Source organism: Salvelinus fontinalis, chromosome 23 (assembly GCF_029448725.1).
Source record: "Salvelinus fontinalis isolate EN_2023a chromosome 23, ASM2944872v1, whole genome shotgun sequence".
NCBI classification, from domain to species: Eukaryota; Metazoa; Chordata; class Actinopteri; order Salmoniformes; family Salmonidae; genus Salvelinus; species Salvelinus fontinalis.
This window is the reverse complement of record NC_074687.1, coordinates 41362460-41380316: the sequence shown is the minus strand read 5'-3', so window position 1 is coordinate 41380316 and position 17857 is coordinate 41362460. Positions and strand designations below refer to the sequence as shown.

At 43.2% G+C, this 17857-nt stretch overlaps 1 protein-coding gene across 3 annotated transcripts in view; it reads left to right on the top strand.

Annotated features, from left to right (window-relative positions):
• The window catches only part of LOC129821341 (myosin light chain kinase, smooth muscle-like), an 88753-nt gene extending 78252 nt beyond the window's left edge, over positions 1-10501 (top strand). For 2 of the 3 annotated variants that reach the window (XM_055878927.1, XM_055878929.1), the window contains 11 exons: positions 475-780; positions 1019-1045; positions 1237-1321; positions 1601-1804; positions 3706-3923; positions 4207-4330; positions 5552-5704; positions 6177-6300; positions 6971-7061; positions 7695-7823; positions 7978-10501. In XM_055878927.1, the coding sequence (XP_055734902.1) occupies positions 475-780; positions 1019-1045; positions 1237-1321; positions 1601-1804; positions 3706-3923; positions 4207-4330; positions 5552-5704; positions 6177-6300; positions 6971-7061; positions 7695-7823; positions 7978-8213 (1697 nt within the window). In that variant the 3' untranslated portion in view covers positions 8214-10501. The remainder of the gene's footprint in view (positions 1-474; positions 781-1018; positions 1046-1236; positions 1322-1600; positions 1805-3705; positions 3924-4206; positions 4331-5551; positions 5705-6176; positions 6301-6970; positions 7062-7694; positions 7824-7977) is intronic. The other variant, XM_055878928.1, reaches the window with a different exon arrangement.
• The last annotated feature ends 7356 nt before the right edge of the window (positions 10502-17857 follow it).

Here is a 17857-nt window from a genome sequence, read left to right as displayed (position 1 = left end):
TCCCGTACTGTGCCTTTGATGGAGAAGCTGCCATTACTGTATATGGTGAAACTACTGTTGACGAATGGAGTTGGTTCAAAAGGTAGCCACTATAGCCAGACAGGAAGCTGCTTCATTCCCAACACAGCTTTTGTGTGCACGGTCATTACTGATGTTGGTGAATGGAAGGACTGGGTTGACCGATGTTCACAAATCGAGTGACTCATCACACCTTTTCAAAGGCATCAAACTATAGGTTTATGAACCCAAATGGCACCCTATCCCCTATATAGTGCACTACTTTTGACCAGGGCACAAAGGGTCAAAAGTTAGTGCACTATATAGGAACAGGGTGCCATTTGGGACTCAGCCTGGAGCATTTATCACCACAATGTGAACATGGTTTTGTGTGGCTTGTTGAAAGGTCTAGTATTGCGTCTGAGCATGTCCGCCATTTGGTGCGTTGATCTACTGTGTGACCTCTGTGTGTTCCAGACAAACCTGATCCCCCTGCACGAGTTCCAGCCGCCTCAGACATCCGCCGCTCCACACTCACACTGTCATGGTACGGCCCCACCTACGACGGGGGCAGCGCCGTCCAGTCCTACAACCTAGAGATATGGAACTCGGTGGATAAGGAGTGGAAGAACCTGGTCTCCTGCAACAGCACCTCCTATAATGTCCAGAACCTGCTGGGTCAGCGCCAGTACAAGTTCAGGGTGCGAGCGGTCAATATCTACGGCATCGGGGAGCCCAGTGCCGAGTCTGAGGCGGTCACAATGTTAGAGGAGGATGTAGAGGGTGAGCTCCCCCTAGTGGCGTCTATGGTGTTCTGACACTCACTGAGAATCACACTCATCGGTGACACTCACTGAGAATCACACTCATTGGTAGCACTATTAGAATCACACTCATTGGTAACTAACAAGCCATTTTCATTGTGTCAGACATTGATTTGTATTAATGATTATTAATTCATACTAATAATGATTGATTCATACTAATGACTAACAACCTTTCTGATCATTTATTCTAACAGAAAAGGAGGATGTTGAGGATGATGAAGGTATGTTTAATCCAATCCAATCCAATATTCCAAGTTTATATGTAATTGATTCCTTTAAAAAATATATTCTGGTAACACCTTTTATGATACCTGAAATGTTTTATAATATCCTTAAAATGCCCTTATAGTGTGTTATGACAGTGACTATAAGCATCCATAATGACTCATAAGTGTCATGTTCTGATGTTCAGAGAAAGAGCCAGACTACAGAGATGTGACCGTTAGAACAGATGTGAAAGTCAAGGATCTGTATGATGTGGAGGAGAGGCTCGGAACGTGAGTACCCACCTATCAACAACGACTATGTCCCAAAAGGCACCATATTCCCTATATAGTACACTACTTCTGACCAGGGCCTATAGGCCCTGGTCAGAAGATTTGGGCACTATATAGGGTGCCAATTTGGGATGTAGACAACATGTTGGTCAGCAAAGCATTGGTCCAGATTGACACATGTATCTACATGTGCAGTAGGCCTACTGCGCATGCCTCTCATCCATGATATCCTCTGTATCAGACTCCAAAAAATGATCCTTTTCCTTTTCTGTGCTTTAGGGGGAAATTCGGACAGGTATTCAAACTTTTGGAAAAGGGAACGAAAAAGCATTGGGCTGGAAAGTTCATCAAGGCCTACTCTGCAAAAGAGAAAGATAATGTGAGACAAGAGATTGCTATAATGAACTCCCTCCATCACCCCAAACTTGTCCAGTGCATTGATGCCTTCGAAGGCAAGTCGGACATCGTCATGGTTTTGGAAATGTGAGTATATTTAACCCATACTTTACATAAAGTTGATATTCTTTTAGGTTACACGGGATGTATCCTAAATGGCACCCGATTCCCTATATAGTTTACTAGAAACGAAACAGAATGTTATTTAGTAGGTATACAACTGGAATGAATACAGGTCCATTTGCAGTTTTGATCTTGAGGATTTTCACTTGACAGAATACACTACATGGCCAAAAGTATGTGGCTACCTGCTCGTCGGACATCTCATTCCAAGATCATGGGTGTTATTATGGAGTTGTTACCCCTTTTCCTGCTATAACAGCCTCCACTTTTCTGGGAAGAACATTCCACTAGATGTTGGAACATTTCTGCTGAGACTTGCTTCCATTTAGCCACGAGCATTAGTGAGATCGGGCACTGATGTTGGTCAATTAGTCCTGGCTTGCAGTCGGCGTTCCAATTCATCCCAAAGGTGATCGATAGGGTTGAGGTCAGGGATCTGTGCAGGCCAGTCAAGTTCTTCCACACCGATCTCGAAAAATCCATTACTTTTTGGACCTCGCTTTGTGCATGGGGGCATTGTCATTCTGAAATAGGAAAGGGCCTTCCCCAAACTGTTGCCACAAGGTTGGAAGCACAGAATCGTTTAGAATGTCATTCATTATATGATGTAGCGTTAAGATTTCCCTTCACACTGGAACTAAGGTGCCTAACCTGAACCATGAAAAACAGCCCAAGACCATTATTCCTCCTCCAACAAACTTTACAGTTGGCACTATGCATTGGAGAAGGTAGCTTTCTCCTGGCATTGGCTAAACCCAGATTCGTCCATTGGACTGTCAGATGGTGAAGCATGATTCATCACTCCACAGAACGCGTTTCTACTGCACCAGAGTCCAATGGCGGTGAGCTTTACACCACTCCAGCCGACGCTTGGCATTGTGCATGGTGATCTTAGGCTTGTGTGTGGCTGCTCGACCATGGAAACCCATTTCATGAAGATCCCGACAAACAGTTCTATTGCTGATGTTGCTTCCAGAAGCAGTTTGGAACTCGGTAGTGAGTGTTGCAACCGAGGACAGATGATTTATACGGGCTACTCGGCGGTCCCGTTCTCTGAGCTTGTGTGGCCTACCACGTTGCGGTTGAGCCGTTGTTGCTCCTAGACGTTTCTACTTCGCAGTAACAGCACTTACAGTTGACCAGGGCAGCTCTAGCAGGGGCAGAAATTTGATAAAACTGACTTGTTGGAAAGGTGACATCCCACTGAGCTCTTCAGTAAGGCCATTGTACTGCCAATGTTTCTCTATGGAGATTGCATGGCTGTGTGCTGGATTTTATAAACCTATCAGCAACGGGTGTGGCTGAAATAGCTAAATCCACTAGTTTGAAGGGGTGTCCACATACTTCTGGTGATGTAGTGTATCTGAGTATGAAAATTGATATGATAATGTTTTTTTTGGAGAATGTCAAATGTCAAAGGAAATTGATTTACATTTAAACATCTCCATTATTCGTGGCTAATGATTCTTTTTGACCAGACAGACACTTCACACAGACAGAAATGTTGGCTTTTTTATGTGGTGATGCTTGGAAAAAGTTCACTTGCCAAGTATTTGAGATGTAAACACATTAGACTGGACCATTTCCCCTCTTGTTTTTATAGCATTATCAAATGGTACACTGACAGAAGAACACTGGACTCACTTGACTCTCATTTAAAACCGCAATTGTCCTTAGTACTAATTTTAGATGATATGTCTTGTAAGCTGTCAAAGCTAAAAAAAAACGATATTTGAGGTACTCTAAAATGACAAGTGTTTGATATCCTGTGAAGGATTTCCATATTTGGCTGTAATGTGTTTTGCAGGATCTCAACCATCATTCTCTCTCTCTTTCTCTCTCTCTCTCTTTCTCTTTCTCTGCAGAATCTCTGGCGGGGAGCTGTTTGAGCGTATCATCGATGAAGACTTTGAGCTGACAGAAAGAGAGGTCATTAAGTACATGCTGCAGATTGTGGACGGGGTTCATTACATCCACAAGCAGGGCATCGTCCATCTGGACCTCAAGCCTGAGAATATCATGTGTGTCAACAAGACCGGGAGCACCATCAAACTCATTGACTTCGGCCTTGCTCGCAGACTAGGTAACCAGGCCTCATGTGCACAGGACATTTTCAGATATAGGGTTGTGAAATTCCGGTAACTTTCCCCAAATTCCCAGGTTTCCCAGAAATCCTGGTGGGAGGATTCCTGGATATCCTGCTTATTCCCTCCTGATTCCAGAAATCTTCCATCTGGGAAAGTTCCTGGAATTTTGCATCCCTATTGAGAATCATAGCAACATCTATCTGTTCATTAACTTCCTATTCTAATGAATGCTAAATTAACACCATCATTTTGAAACCGTCTTCCCCTCTGTGCTCCTAGAAAGCTCTGGAACATTGAAAGTTCTGTTTGGAACCCCTGAGTTTGTGGCCCCTGAAGTGATCAACTATGAAGCAATCAGTTACCCAACAGACATGTGGAGTATAGGGGTCATCTGCTACATCCTGTGAGTGTCAAACCAGTTATAATGACCCTTATAACCATTCTTACTTGTAATGAGTAAGCTTCTATGTTAGCACTTTATTTGGCTAATCCCAAATAGATTGTTTGTAAATGTTCAACTAACTGTCGACAACATTTATACAAACTATCCGCTAACCCTAAACCTAACCCTTATCCTAACCTAATGTTAAACCTAAACCTAACCCTTATCCTAACCTAATGTTAACCCTAAACCTAACCTAATGTTAACCCTAAACCTAACCCTTATCATAACCTAGCATTAACCCTAAACCTAACCCTTATCCTAACCTAATGTTAACCCTTACCCTTATCCTAACATTAAACCTAACCCTTATCCTAACCTTTGTTGAAAGTGGTTAACCTTTAACCTAACCCTAACTGTAACCTAGCAAGCGGTTGCATTAATATAGTTTGTTGATCATTTGAGCATCTGTAGATAATCTATAGGGCACTATTCAAATAAAGTATATTTGCTACCGTGTGTCCCTAATCTCAAAGCTGCCTTATTGGATTTCTCTGGGCTTCCATGCTCACAGCAACAGATACTTTCCACAGGCAGGCGGGCAGGCAGTGTATGGGCCTCTCCAACCTCTATGCCTGTAAATGGATATAGAGAACGAGCAGAGCAATACTCTCCAGTGCCCCAAACCTCTGTGAGGTCTCCTCGGTCCACAAAGATTTATTACACACTGCTTACATAGCAGTGTTAGAAGTAAGGCTGTCTGATCTCTATTGCCTCAGAGATTTCAGTGTAGCATCCCAAACAGCTGCCTATTCCCTATGTAGGGCACTACTCTTGACCAAAGCCTTAAGGGAATAAGGTGCCAATAGTGTGCCATTTGGGACGCATGCTAGGTTTCATCCATCCTGTTACAGAGTCCTGACTCAAAGTGTACATGGTGGATAAAAAGCTTTAGTGGTGTACCGATATAAGACCAATGTCTAGCACGGAAAACATCTGGGTGTGCCCAATAAGACGGGCTTTGTTGAAAGTGATGAACGCTTACCAAGTCTCACCAGTGAGCGCTGTTTAAGGGCCCGGCAGGGTGTGGCGCATTTTCCATGCAGAGCAGAAGTGGTTTTTGGTAGACGTTTTGTAGGTCAAGCGTTCATTATACTTATCTCTCTCTCTCTCTTTTCTTTCTGTTTCTCTTGCTCTCTCGCTCCACCTCTCTCCACCCCCACCCCCCTCTCCATCTCCCAGGGTGAGTGGCCTGTCCCCATTCATGGGGGATAACGACAACGAGACCCTTTCCAATGTGACCTCGGCCACCTGGGACTTTGAAGACGACGCCTTCGATGAGATCTCAGACCACGCCAAAGACTTCATTACCAACTTGCTGAAGAAAGATATGAAGTAAGCAACATGAGGCTCTCTGAAATACAGCTTGATTAAAGAGCCAAGTGTGTCCCAAATGGCACAATATTCCCTACACAGTGCACTACTTTACCATACTTTATCATAAAGTAGTGTGCGGAATAGGGTGGCATTTGGGTCAAAGCCCCAGTTCTGACATGATTTGAGTGTAAATGGCTTTGATCAGCCTGCCAGATGTCTCTGTTTAGATTGTTTAGGTGTCATATCTGTTATTTAGTCTCCTTTTGCCAACGGTTGCCTTGGACTCTATGCATCCCAAATGGCACCCTATTCCCCAAGTAGTGCACTACTTTTGACTAGGGCTCTGGTCAAAAGTAGTGCACTATATATGGAATATTGTGCCATTTGGGACGTAATCCCATATCTCGGTCCAAATTTCTATCTGATGTTTTGTAATACAGTGCGAATAAAGTCTGCGCCTCTCAATGTGCATGTGTCTCTGTGATCTTAGGGCTAGACTGACATGTGATCAGTGCTATGAGCACCCGTGGTTAAAACAAGACACTGGCAAAATGGAGGCCAAGAAGCTGTCCAAGGAGAGGATGAAGAAGTACATCTTGAGAAGGAAATGGCAGGTAGGTAAACAGCAGAACAGATCATGTTCTGTGTCCCAGGTGGCACCCTATGAGCCTTTGGTCAAAAGTAGTGCACTATAAATGGAATATGGTGTCATTTGGGACACATTTATTCAGACCTGCTTTCCCCACGGTCAGCATGACATACACCAGTGGACAGTAGATCTGATCTGGTTCTACACATGGACTGAGATGGTGGTTCAGATTGTAGAGAAGCCAACGTAACGAGTTTCTCCTGACCCAGCCCAACACTCCTATCAGTGCCCTCTGACCTCTTCCTTCTTACACCAGTCTCTCCAACACTTTCAAGTTCTGTTTCAGTCTCTCCATCCTTCATCCCTCTTATCATTCTCCATCTGTCTGCTGAACTCCCTCTGCATCTTTAGTCTTTGAGATTATGATGTCCCTCTGTAAATCAGTCAGGACTATATTCATCAGGCTTCCCTCTGCGTCAACTCTGGCCTTTCCCTTATCTCCTTAATAGCCTGCCTGTGGGACACAGCCCTACTCTGTACTTCATGGCCAACTAACAGGCCATTTCTTATTGTTACAAACAAGGCCATTCATTCATGAGCGTCCTCTTAACATTTCTTGATGATGTCTATTCCTATACCCAGGACTGTTTGTATTGCGACAGAATGTAACGAGTGTGTCATTGATTTCATGGCAGAAAACCGGACATGCAGTGCGGGCCATCGGAAGACTGTCATCAATGGCGATGTTGGCGGGCGTCAGTGCCAAGAAAGGCTCTCCTACTGAAGGTGGCATGGCTTTCTTCTTCTTTTTTTACCTCCTCCTGAATGTTCCAAACCTTTCTGTCGTACCACCGAGCAGGGGATGGCATTCAGCTATGGGTGTTTGTTTTATTAATGCCTCCCTGTGAACATTTGCCCTCTTTTCTTTGAAGCACTTTAGTTGGTACAGTTACTGGTGCTACCAGTGGAGCTGCTGCTCTCATTCAAACTCAAAGCAGTATATGTAACTTTTTTGTGCAACCGGACCAAATTCACATAGAAATGTGTAGTTATAGATCTATCATTCTACTTGAAAGCAAGTCTAAGAAGCGGTAGATCTGTTCTATGTGTGCTAGTTCTATGCTTCCCCTTAAGTTTTGTTTTTGCGTCTTTTACTTTCGGTTTACTACACCAGATTCAAACTGCTGAAACAACAATATTTTTGGTTATGGAAAATATATTTCACAGCGGTTTAGATGGTACAATGATTCTCTACATTATACTTGCTTATTTTGTCACCATCAACTGAAATTAGGTGGACTATTAGTTTTAGCAACCAGGAAATGGCAGAGTGAATTTTTGCATAGTGCAACTTTAAGTTCAACTTGAGGCAAAATCAATGTGTAATTTTGTTTACCCCCATTGTCCCATGTTTGATAGAGGACAACCAGTTCCTTGAATGCCTGGAGTATGAGGAGAAAACCCAGGTCAAGCCCACCTTCAGCTCAGTCATCAAGGATGTGGAGGTGGTGGAGGGGAGCGCAGCAAGATTTGACTGCAAGATCGAGGGTAACGTCTCACAACCTTCTCATTCACATGCATCACAATCTCCTACTTTACATATACAGGCCCGGGCCCGGGTCAAAAGTAGTGCACTATACAGGGAATAGGAGGTGCCATTTGAGACACACATACAGTATAAAGATTGTTTGTGTTTTCCCAGGCTACCCTGATCCGGAGGTGGTGTGGTACAAAGACGAACAGCCGATCAAGGAGACCCGCCACTTCCAGATTGATTACGACGAGGAGGGCAACTGCAGCCTAGTGATCTCGGAAGTGAACGGCGACGACGATGCCAAATACACCGTCAAGGCTGTCAACAGCCTGGGCGAGGCCACGTGCACAGCCGAACTCCTGGTGGAGGTGATGGAGGAAGAGGAGGAGGAGGAGGAGGAGTGAGCGGTCCGACCGGTACAAGACTAACAGATGATATCCCCTGTGTTTAGCCTTTAATCTCTTCAATGGGTCGTTCCACCAATTAGGTGCTTTTCGAGTAGTGTAGCTTATTTCCTTGTGACGGGGAATGGAAGCATGTTGTGTGCAACAGGAAGGGGCAATTGAATGCAAGCTTCAAATAAATGTTTTTCCTGTTAAAACATTTCCAGCCTGTCTATCTACGGGGTAACAGGGTGGACGTGTTATTCTTGACCCGCTCAGTTTTCCACCACGAAACACCAGAAAATGTCCAAAAAGATTAGAACCAGTTCACCTGCTTTTACACTGTGATTTGACGATTAGATGTTCACTGTTCCTTTTGAAAAACATATTTGAAAAGGAATAGGATGTACAGATGGACAAAATGCAGAATTTTGGCACTTTAGCAAGTCTTTATTCATATTAGCCCTTTACACTGGCCTATATGGATAGGGCTAAGTTGAAATGTTTCTTACAGAAGGAATATGAAAAGCATATGCATAACCATGTTAGCGATTGAAAGGGAACAGTTTTGAGATGATGGCGAAATTAGTAGGCCAAAGATGACACAACAGTTAATCTGACGCAAGACTGAATCCAAACGTTATACTGTTGGTTTTATGTGTGTTTTACATTTTAATGTGCTTTTTTTGTCACATTTGTTGATAACGAAATCTGAAAATACTCTGGATACATTCAGTAACATGATATGAATATCGCTGGCAAATGTGGGCTAGGTGCAACGCAAGACATCGAAATGACAAGGGTTTGAGTGAGAGGACTGACTGGTCCTCAAGTGGCCACACACCTCTCTAAAGTGTACACTGTTTCTAAGAAATTGTAATGCACTTTTATGACCAAAAGGTGTTTTTTTTTTTTTTTAGATCTCCTAGCTGTGCCTTTGAGGAACCGGAGAAACATAATTGTAGTTGTTTTGTTTGGAACACAACCCTGCATCCAACATGACTAGCTAAGTTATAACACACGATATTACAGGGTTAGGCTTTCACAATGCAATTCAGGGAAGCCGATCCTCATTTTGCTGAGCATTGAAAGGAGTCGTGAGTGCATTCAGGTGTGTGCGCCGCGGCGAGTTTCTCACAATAAACAAACGGGCTCATTCTGCTCTGAACAACCACGGGTGTGACTCCATGGCGTCTTGTAGCCATACGTCGAACATAGTGATCATGAACGTTGACACTGGTATATGACATGAGTCTTATGATATGGAAACGTGAACTGCGCATTTGGACTCGTGGCTTGCTTGTACCGACGTCAAGGCGGTTGCCCACTTAGCGGGAGGGATGGGGGCGACTTTTTGTTGGGCGAGGTGCTCAAGTTCAGAAAGGCTGTCAAGTCAAAACCCACACAGCGCTGCGAGTGTGAAGGGCTACGAATCAGATTGATTTCACTTTCCACGTGGTCTATTTTAAAGGGCACTTTGTTTAATATGACAGGCTTTTAAAAATGCAATATTTGTCTACAATTTCTACTTTAAATATCGAAGGGATGCAAAAGGCACTCATTTCGTGGAACGGCACTCATTTCGTGGAACGACCCTAAAAGCTGCGTCGCTAAGACACTCGCCTTCTCTGACACACTCAGAAATGGGGTTGACAATGGGCTTGATGACCTTTTGCTATGTTTGTGCACTTTCTTTTCTACTTACTTTTCAGTTATAGCAGATTTCAGATGTTAATATTTATAACATTACCTTGACATTAACCACATTCCAGCTGTTTGTGCTTTATCCATTTATTTAAAGGTATTTGGTTTCCTTCAAGTTATCTACATTTTTCTTCCTCAACCAAACAAGCCCAAAGTGACTGGTGTGTTTGTTATTAGCATTATTTGCAATTACCCTGGGCTCTTCTAAGAATGTTTTTAAATTGTATTTTTATTTAAGCACAGAGTCATGTTATCATATTTGAGCATCAGTTTAGAGATCTTCCTTGCAAGCACGTGTCCACGATATTACAAATTTGCAATACTAAACAGACCAGTGAATTCTCACATCTATATTTGTTTTGTATTAGATGTATGTAGATTTATGTTTCTAAAATTTTTATAAATGTATCATTTTGACAAACTGCAGATTACATGTAATGAGAACACTACAAGCGTAGTTACTCACAGTTACTAAATAAATGTTTATCACAAAATCATGCTGGTTGTATTGTGATTGGGGTGAGGTTCCTATGGTGTTAGAAACTTGGGGAAATAATGTATTGATCGATTGATTGATTAAAATAAAATACAAATATGGGACCAGATTGCACAATGATGTCAGAATTATTTCAGTTGTGGTCGCTAGATGCTTTTTTCCCCAGAGGAGATCAAGTTGATGAATTTCCTGGCTGGGCTGTGGGACAGTGGATGTGCATTGATAAATAACATTTAACTGTTAATAGGCATTACCTGTGGATTATCGTGAATAAATAACGGCAATCAATCAGCATACAGGATCCAAACCGTTTTATAATTCAAGTTTAAACATGAAATGTGCACTTTGATTCAAGAAATATAAATCGTGTGAGGTGAATACAATGTCGTTCTCTCATTCTAAAAGTCCATTCCAGTGCAAGGTCGCTAATCTACATTGCTTTGGAATTCTGTCTCATCAAAAATCTTTACAGAACCTTTCCCCCTTCCTTCTCTAGACACAGTGGATAGGACCAGACATTTGTTCTGACCTGCTTTCCCCACGGTCAGCATGACATACACCAGTAGATCTGATCTGGTTCTTCACATGGACTGAGATGGTGAATCACATCAGATTGTGGAGAAGCCAACTTAATGAGTTTCTCCTGACGCAGCCCAACACTCCTATCAGTGCCCTCTGACCTCTTCCTTCTCACACCAGTCTCCAACACTGAGTGAGCTTCGCTGAGCTCTTTCAAGTTCTGTTTCAGTCTCTCCATCCTTCATCCCTCTTATCATTCTCCATCTGTCTGCTGAACTCCCTCTGCATCTTTAGTCTATGAGATTATGATGTCCCTCTAAATCAGTCAGGACTATCTTCATCAGGCTTCCCTCTGCGTCAACTCTGGCCTCTCCCTTATCTCCTCAATAGCCTGCCTGTGTCTCTCCTCTCTCTCCATCTTCTCTGTACATCTCTTTAGTTCTGTCTCCCTCCCCAGCTCTTTTATTTTCTTTCTTATTTCAACTGTCTCTAATTCAGTTATTATTTCATGAAGTATCGTGATATCTCCTTTGAGCTTCTTAACTACGGCATCTTTCTTCAGATAGTTCTGCAGCTCCTTCTCAAGCTTCTGTGTCATCTCCCTTTCCTCACCCCTCTCTCTTCTGTATTATTCCCTCCATCTCTCCGACCTTGGCCTTTGCCTCCTGGTAGGTCTGACTGTTGTAGAAACACTCTCTGTTTCATGCCACTATCTCCTCTACCTACTCCAGCAGATCTGAGACCTGAGTGACATGGGCCCTATCCTTAATGTTGAGGACATGGTACCTGCTCCCACGTTTCTCCACAAGCTGCTGGAGGTCCTGGCCCCCTGCTTGGCGAAACGGCTCAGTGCTCTGCTCTTTCAGGCCGTCAGCATGGATGAATAGAATCAGTGTGTCCCCAACAACCCTCTGCAAACATCTCCTCCATTCTCTCCAGCAGCCCTTGGGCGGCTCCACTGGTACTGTATGACCAGGAGGAAGGCGGGGGTCCCGGGGCACACAGACAGCAAAGTCCCACATTCTGTCTCATCTTGATGATGGCGTCGGAGGAGATGGCTGCCGTTTTACGGGCTCCTAACCAATTGTGCGATTGTGTGTTTTTTTCACGTTATTTGTAACTTAATGTTTCTGCCACCGTCTCTTATGACAGAAAATAGCTTCTGGGTATCAGGACACCGATTACTCACCTCGTACTGGACAAAGATTTTTTTTTATACAAAAACAGAATTTGTTTTACTCATCCAGCCTCTCTGATGTCAACTGTCATCAGATTATCAACCGTTATAAAATCAACAATAAAAGAACATTATCGATATTATTCAGTTTGACAGGTTAATTAATGACAATCAATACATCAGTTAATGGTTCATTATTCAATTATTTATTGATTATCGTGCATGAATTAGTCTGGCAAACTGATATAGATCATGTTCCCAGAACCAATCAATCTTCTCTCCTCCAGACTCTCACTTACCAAGCTCACCAGCCGATTCCTCCCTCTTCAGCTTGACCCCCTGGGTCTCACGTAATAAATACTCTTGAGGCTGAACTAATGGTGGAAACCAGAGGTGTGTTATGTGTGGTAGACTACATCACTTGAATACAAGACGAGCAAGATACAGTGCATTAGACTACTCCAATAACTCATCCCTCTCTCATGTAGGGACTGTGGGCACCAGTGGGATCCGGTTAGCTTCATTCGGTTAATTAACAGCAAGTTTTTATTGGCCCATTTCTGGTAATGAATTTAATTAGGGGAAATGATGGGGTACTACGGTAGATATACTGTAGGCAGGGCTATGTAAACCCTTGTGGAGTTCAATAAACAAAACAGAGAAATAAGTAATTACTCACCCAAATACCATTTTCCTAATTGTCCATTATTCAGGATGGAAATCCATGAATAATGATAATGTAAAACAAAATGTATTCATTATTACCTTCAAATCAACATCTGTCATATTATCCAATTGAATGCCATAGCGTTTATAAATAGTATACTGTACTAGTGTTGTTATAGAGCACCATCATGGAACGATAAATCCACCGTAGCCACCTCCTGCTGTTCTCCCTGGATGGACTGACATACAGTGTGTAGAATCCATGATCTGACTCCCTGATGGCTTTCAGCCTCTAACACACATTGCCTCTCTCCAGCTCCTGGGTGATCAGACTCCTCTCTGTCACCTGGCCATTCTTATACAGGTAAATACACTCTGCCCTCTTAAACCGCCCGATCGTCATGAGAACTGCACTGGTCTCAGGTGAGAGGTGACAGGACAAGGGGGACATCTTCGCCGACATCAGCGTCCGTGTCATCTTCAGTGGTGATGAATTTAAACAAATCTGTTCAAGAGAAAACATTTCTGGTTTATTGACATTTCCATATTCACAAATATTCACCTAAACACAGCTCAATTAATAGCTACAATAGACATATAATGACAAGGATGATGTCAACTCTAAAATATGACACCTACAATCCAAGGCAGACGTATTTATTTGAAGAATAAGAAGTACAACATGAATGCAGTGGGAATCTAGGATGCAGAAGGAATTTAAAGGAGCTTGGGGGAAGGAGTCACTGTGGAGCAGTAGAGGTGTTTCGCGCAGACACAAACACAGCTTCAACTCATTACGAACAGTTGACATCCAAAGACACTGTTACACATAAAGAGACATTAAACCTCAAACTCCTTTGACTTTACATAATTGGGTTGGTATTGTTGTCAAAAAATGTGTAAGAAAAGCTAGTAATGAATTGTAAATAATGACGGAGTCTGGACTCTGGACCAGGGACGTCACTAGACATCCAGAACATCCGGGGCTCAGCACGACTGAAATCTTTCTTCCATGCGTTGTGCTCTCCAGACACCAAATAATCAACACTTCTTAATATTAATTCAATGGATTGTGGTCAGTAAACCCATGGAATATTGGTAAACATGGCTAAACATGGTATCTACAGTCTTAACAAATACAGCAAAACTATAGACAAATGGTTGGAAAAATAAATAATAATTTTGTTACAATGTTTTCATAAACCATGTCCAATATTTAATTGGTAATAAAAAAAAGCCTCATGTTGATTGATGTTGGTCACATTACTGCTAACTAATGTGAGCTAGTCAAGGTGCATGGACCGTGCAGTTCCAAAATAATCCAAATGGTGGGAGCCTAAACCACAAATTAATGGGGGGGTTATAATATGTACAAAAGCATGCACCAAACACTCATTAAAGTCATGATTTTATAATATTTATGGTAATAAATCTCAGATTCCAAGGTCAATTAGCTAAAGGAGAATATTTATATCTAACTAATTACACAAAAAATATACACCCCCTCCAACACCCCTGCAGTAAACAACACTTCACAATTTTACACACGTCAAATCAAATCAAATGTTATTTGTCACATGCGCCGAATTCGAACGGATGTAGACCTTACAGTGAAACGCTTACTTACAAGCCCTTAATCAACAATGCCGTTTTAAGAATAATAAGTGTTAAGTAAAAAATAGATAAGTACATTTTTAAATAAAAAATACTAACAATTAAAGAGCAGCAGTAAAATAACAATCGCGAGGCTATATACAGGGGGTAACGGTACAGAGTCAATGTGCGGGGGTACCGGTTAGTCGAGGTAATTGAGCTAATATGTAGATGTAGGTAGAGTTAAAGTGACTATGCATAGATATTAAACAGAGAGTAGCAGCACCTTAAAAGAGGGGGGGGGGGGGGGGTGCAAATAGTCTGGGTAGCCATTTGATTAGCTGTTCAGGAGTCTTATGGCTTGGGGGTAGAAGCTGTTAACAAGTCTCTTGGACTTAGACTTGGCGGTTCGGTACTGCTTGCAGTGCGGTAGCAGAGAGAACGGTCTATGACTAGGGTGGCTGGAGTCTTTGACAATTTTTAGAGCCTTCCTCTGACACCGCCTGGTATAGAGGTCCTGGATGGCAGGAAGCTTTGCCCCAGTGATGTACAGTCAGGATGCTCGTGATGGTGCAGCTGTAGAACCTTTAGAGGATCTGAGGACCCATGCCAAATCTTTTCAGTCTCCTGAGGGGGAATAGGCTTTGTTGTGCCCTCTTCATGACTGTCTTGGTGTGTTTTGGACCATGATAGTTTGTTGTTGATGTGGACACCAAGGAACTTGAAGCTCTCAACCCGCTCCACTACAGCCCCATCGATGAGAATGGGGGCGTGCTCGATCCTCCTTTTCCTGTAGTCCACAATCATCTCCTTTGTCTTGATCACGTTGAGGTCACCTCTTACCTTCACCTGTCTTCACGTCTTCCCCTTTACATAAACAATTGTTGACTTAAATCCATAACAATGTTCCACTGTTCAAGAAAAACATACTGTACATGAGTACATTCAGACGTACTACTGCGTGGCCACGCACGACTCCAACACCATCATTAAGTTTGCTGACGACACAACGGTGGTAGACCTGATCACAGACAGCGATGAGACAGCCTACAGGGAGGAGGTTAGGGACCTGGCAATGTTGTGCCAGGACAACAGACTCTCCCTCAACGTCAGGAAGACCAAGGAGCTGATCGTGGACTACAGGAAACGGGGGCGAGCGTGCCCCCATTCACATCGACGGGGCTGTAGTGGAGTGGGTTGAGAGCTTCAAGTTCCTTGGTGTCCACATCACTAAGGACTTAACATGGTCCACATACATATCTGCACAGCGCCTCTTCCCCTCAGGAGGCTGAAGAGATTTCTCATGGGCCCTCAGATCCTCAACAGCTGCACCGAGCATCTTGACTGACTGCTGCACCGCATGGAACGGCAAATGCACCGCCCTCGCCCGCAAGGCACTACAGAGGGTGGTGCGGATGACCCAGTACATCACTGGGGCTGAGCTCCACGCCATCCAGGACCTCTATATTAGGCGGCGTCAGAGGAGTCCTCAAAATATTGCCAAAGACTTCAGCCACACAAGTCATGGATTGTTCTCTCTGCTACTGTCAGCAAGTGGTACCAGAGCATCGGGTCTCAGACCAAAAGGCTCCGAGACAGCTTTATCCACACAAGAAGAACAGCAAGAAGATTGGTCCAATCAGCGTTGGTCCCATGTCACAAGTCGTTGAAACCGAAGGCAGCGGCATGCTTCTAAGCGGACAGGAGTGACTGCGAGAGGTTCGGAGCAGATTGACATACGGAATAGCTTCGCTGCACTGGTGCCTGATCTACCTGCGCCTTCATTGCTGGGATTGCCTGTGTCTATGAGGATGGTGCTGACTCATACTACGCTGACTCCAGCAGCGGCTTCATCGAGTTCGTCCACTTTCCCTCTCTCTGGATCTGACGGGGCACTGTCTGCTGTGGGAGGTCTGGACCTATCGCTGCGAGCAGTGGGCCTACGCTATCTTGCTTCTCGTGGCCCCGTGAAAGGTTCAACGGATAGTGTGAGGGGTAGGAATGGGCAGATTTCTCCATTCCCGTCTCCGGCCGTTGTATTGGGTAGCTCAATGGTGAGACGTGTCTCAGTCCCTGGAGCTAAAACGTTGTGCTATCCAGGAGCATGAGTACAAGACATCAATAAGCTGCTTCCAAACATTTTAAATCAGCATCAGAAAATGTTGTCTACCATAGTTCATGTGCGATTCAACTACATTATGAAGGGCAGCTGAGAACAGCTGAAGATGTATTTTAAAGAACTGATTGAGTCACTGCTTGACACCAACAAACACCCCATAATATCTGTCCCTCTGCCCTCCCTAAATTGTGGCATTGAATGTTTCAGCAGACTTCATGCCCTCCATAACTGGCTACGAGACAATTGTAGCTCTGTGGGTGTAACTTTTACTGACAATTTTGATACCTTCTGGAAACAAAGGTAGTTTTATAAGGAGGATGGGATCCACCCAAATCATTTTGGTTCCTGGATCCTTTCACAGCATTATAAGGCTGTGTTGAGACAATGACTTATCAATTACCAAAGTCCAGCTCAGTTAATCCCTATCATTGTGTCGCTGAGTTGTCATAATGCTTCAGCAAATGTCGTTTATCCCAGGGGCGTTGGAAGACACAATGTTAGCAACGTAATTTATGTCTCTCTTACTGCCCTGAATGCCTCTGCTCATCCCACAGGTATTGTATGCAGTAATCATGTGCCTATGAACCAGAGTGATACTGTTAGCACTGAGGCGGTGTGCCCTAGCAGGAAGTCCACTGTGTGCAGCTCTCCCTGCACTAACATAAATAACATGAGCGTGTCTAATTCTGCTAAGATTCCCAGTAAGGCAATGAAAACAATTAAGCATCCCAGAAAAGTGTTAAAAATAGTCCACGTTAACATATGTAGCTTAAGAAGCAAGGTTCATGAAATTAATAATTTGCTAGTAACAGATGACATTCATATTCTGACAATCTCTTAAACTCACTTAGATAATACCTTTGATGATACAGTGGTAGAAATACATGGTTATAACATCTACAGAAAATACAGAAATGCCAAAGGTGGAGGTGTTATCGTTTATATTCAGAACCATATTCCTGTAAAGCTTAGAGAGGATCTCATGTTAAATACTGTTAAAGTAATATGGCTACAGGTTCATCTGCCTCACCTAAAGCCCATTCTGGAGGGAAGCTGCTATAGACCACCAAGTGCTAACAGTCAGTATCTGGATAACATGTGTGAAATGCTTGATAATGTATGTGATATCAACAGAGAGGTATATTTTCTGGGTGATTTAAATATTGACTGGCTTTCATCAGGCTGCTCACTCAAGAGAAAGCTTCAAACTGCAACTAGTGCCTGCAACCTGGTTCAGGTTATCAGTCAACCTACCAGGATAGTTACAAACAGCACAGGAATGAAATCATCAACATGAATTGATCACATCTTTACCAATGCTGCAGAAATGTTAAAACAGTATCCAAATCCATCGGATATAGTGATCACAATATAGTAGCCATATCTAGGAA